At 45.2% G+C, this 582-nt stretch overlaps 1 protein-coding gene across 1 annotated transcript in view; it reads right to left on the bottom strand.

Annotated features, from left to right (window-relative positions):
* The window catches only part of LOC116686731 (uncharacterized), a 110,072-nt gene that overhangs the window by 39,774 nt on the left and 69,716 nt on the right, over positions 1–582 (bottom strand). The window contains exon 6 of the mRNA XM_032511761.1: positions 234–376. Coding sequence (XP_032367652.1) covers positions 234–376 — 143 coding nt within the window. The remainder of the gene's footprint in view (positions 1–233; positions 377–582) is intronic.

Here is a 582-nt window from a genome sequence, read left to right as displayed (position 1 = left end):
TCTAGACCTGCTCTTTATGAAAGACCTGGGAGATAAATAACATCCCAGAGTCTGGTCTTGACCTGCTCTTGATAAAAGACCTGGGAGATAACTGTTATTACACTTACTGCTATATATAAATAAAATTGAATTGAATTAATGTACCTGTGTGAAGTACTATAATGTACTATGTGAAGTACTGTGATGTACCTATGTGAAGTACTTTAATATACTTGTGAAGTATTTTAATGTACCTGTGTGGGTGGCGACAGACCTCTCTCCAAGCAGATGATTGGCTGAGACCACGTCCCTCTTTGCCAGCGATTGGTCAGAACTATCGGTGACGCCGGGTTGTTCCGCTGACTGTGAAACTCCGCCCACTTCCAGGAAGCTCCGCCTACATAATGACATCATCATTTTGGTAGTCTGGAATTTCCACACTAGAGGGGCATTACTAGGAGACAGGGTACTCCAGCGGCAGTCCCGTGGTATGGGGGGGTCTATGTGCTACTATGTGGTTTACCTTGGTCAGAGGTTAGGTCTACTACTGGTCTACCTGGGTCAAAGGTTTGGTCTACCACTGGTCTACCTGGGTCAGAGGTT

The sequence above is a fragment of the Etheostoma spectabile genome, unplaced genomic scaffold (genome assembly GCF_008692095.1).
Source record: "Etheostoma spectabile isolate EspeVRDwgs_2016 unplaced genomic scaffold, UIUC_Espe_1.0 scaffold458, whole genome shotgun sequence".
NCBI lineage: Eukaryota > Metazoa > Chordata > Actinopteri > Perciformes > Percidae > Etheostoma > Etheostoma spectabile.
Note: the sequence above shows the minus strand (reverse complement) of the source record. Positions and strands in the feature narration are given on the sequence as shown.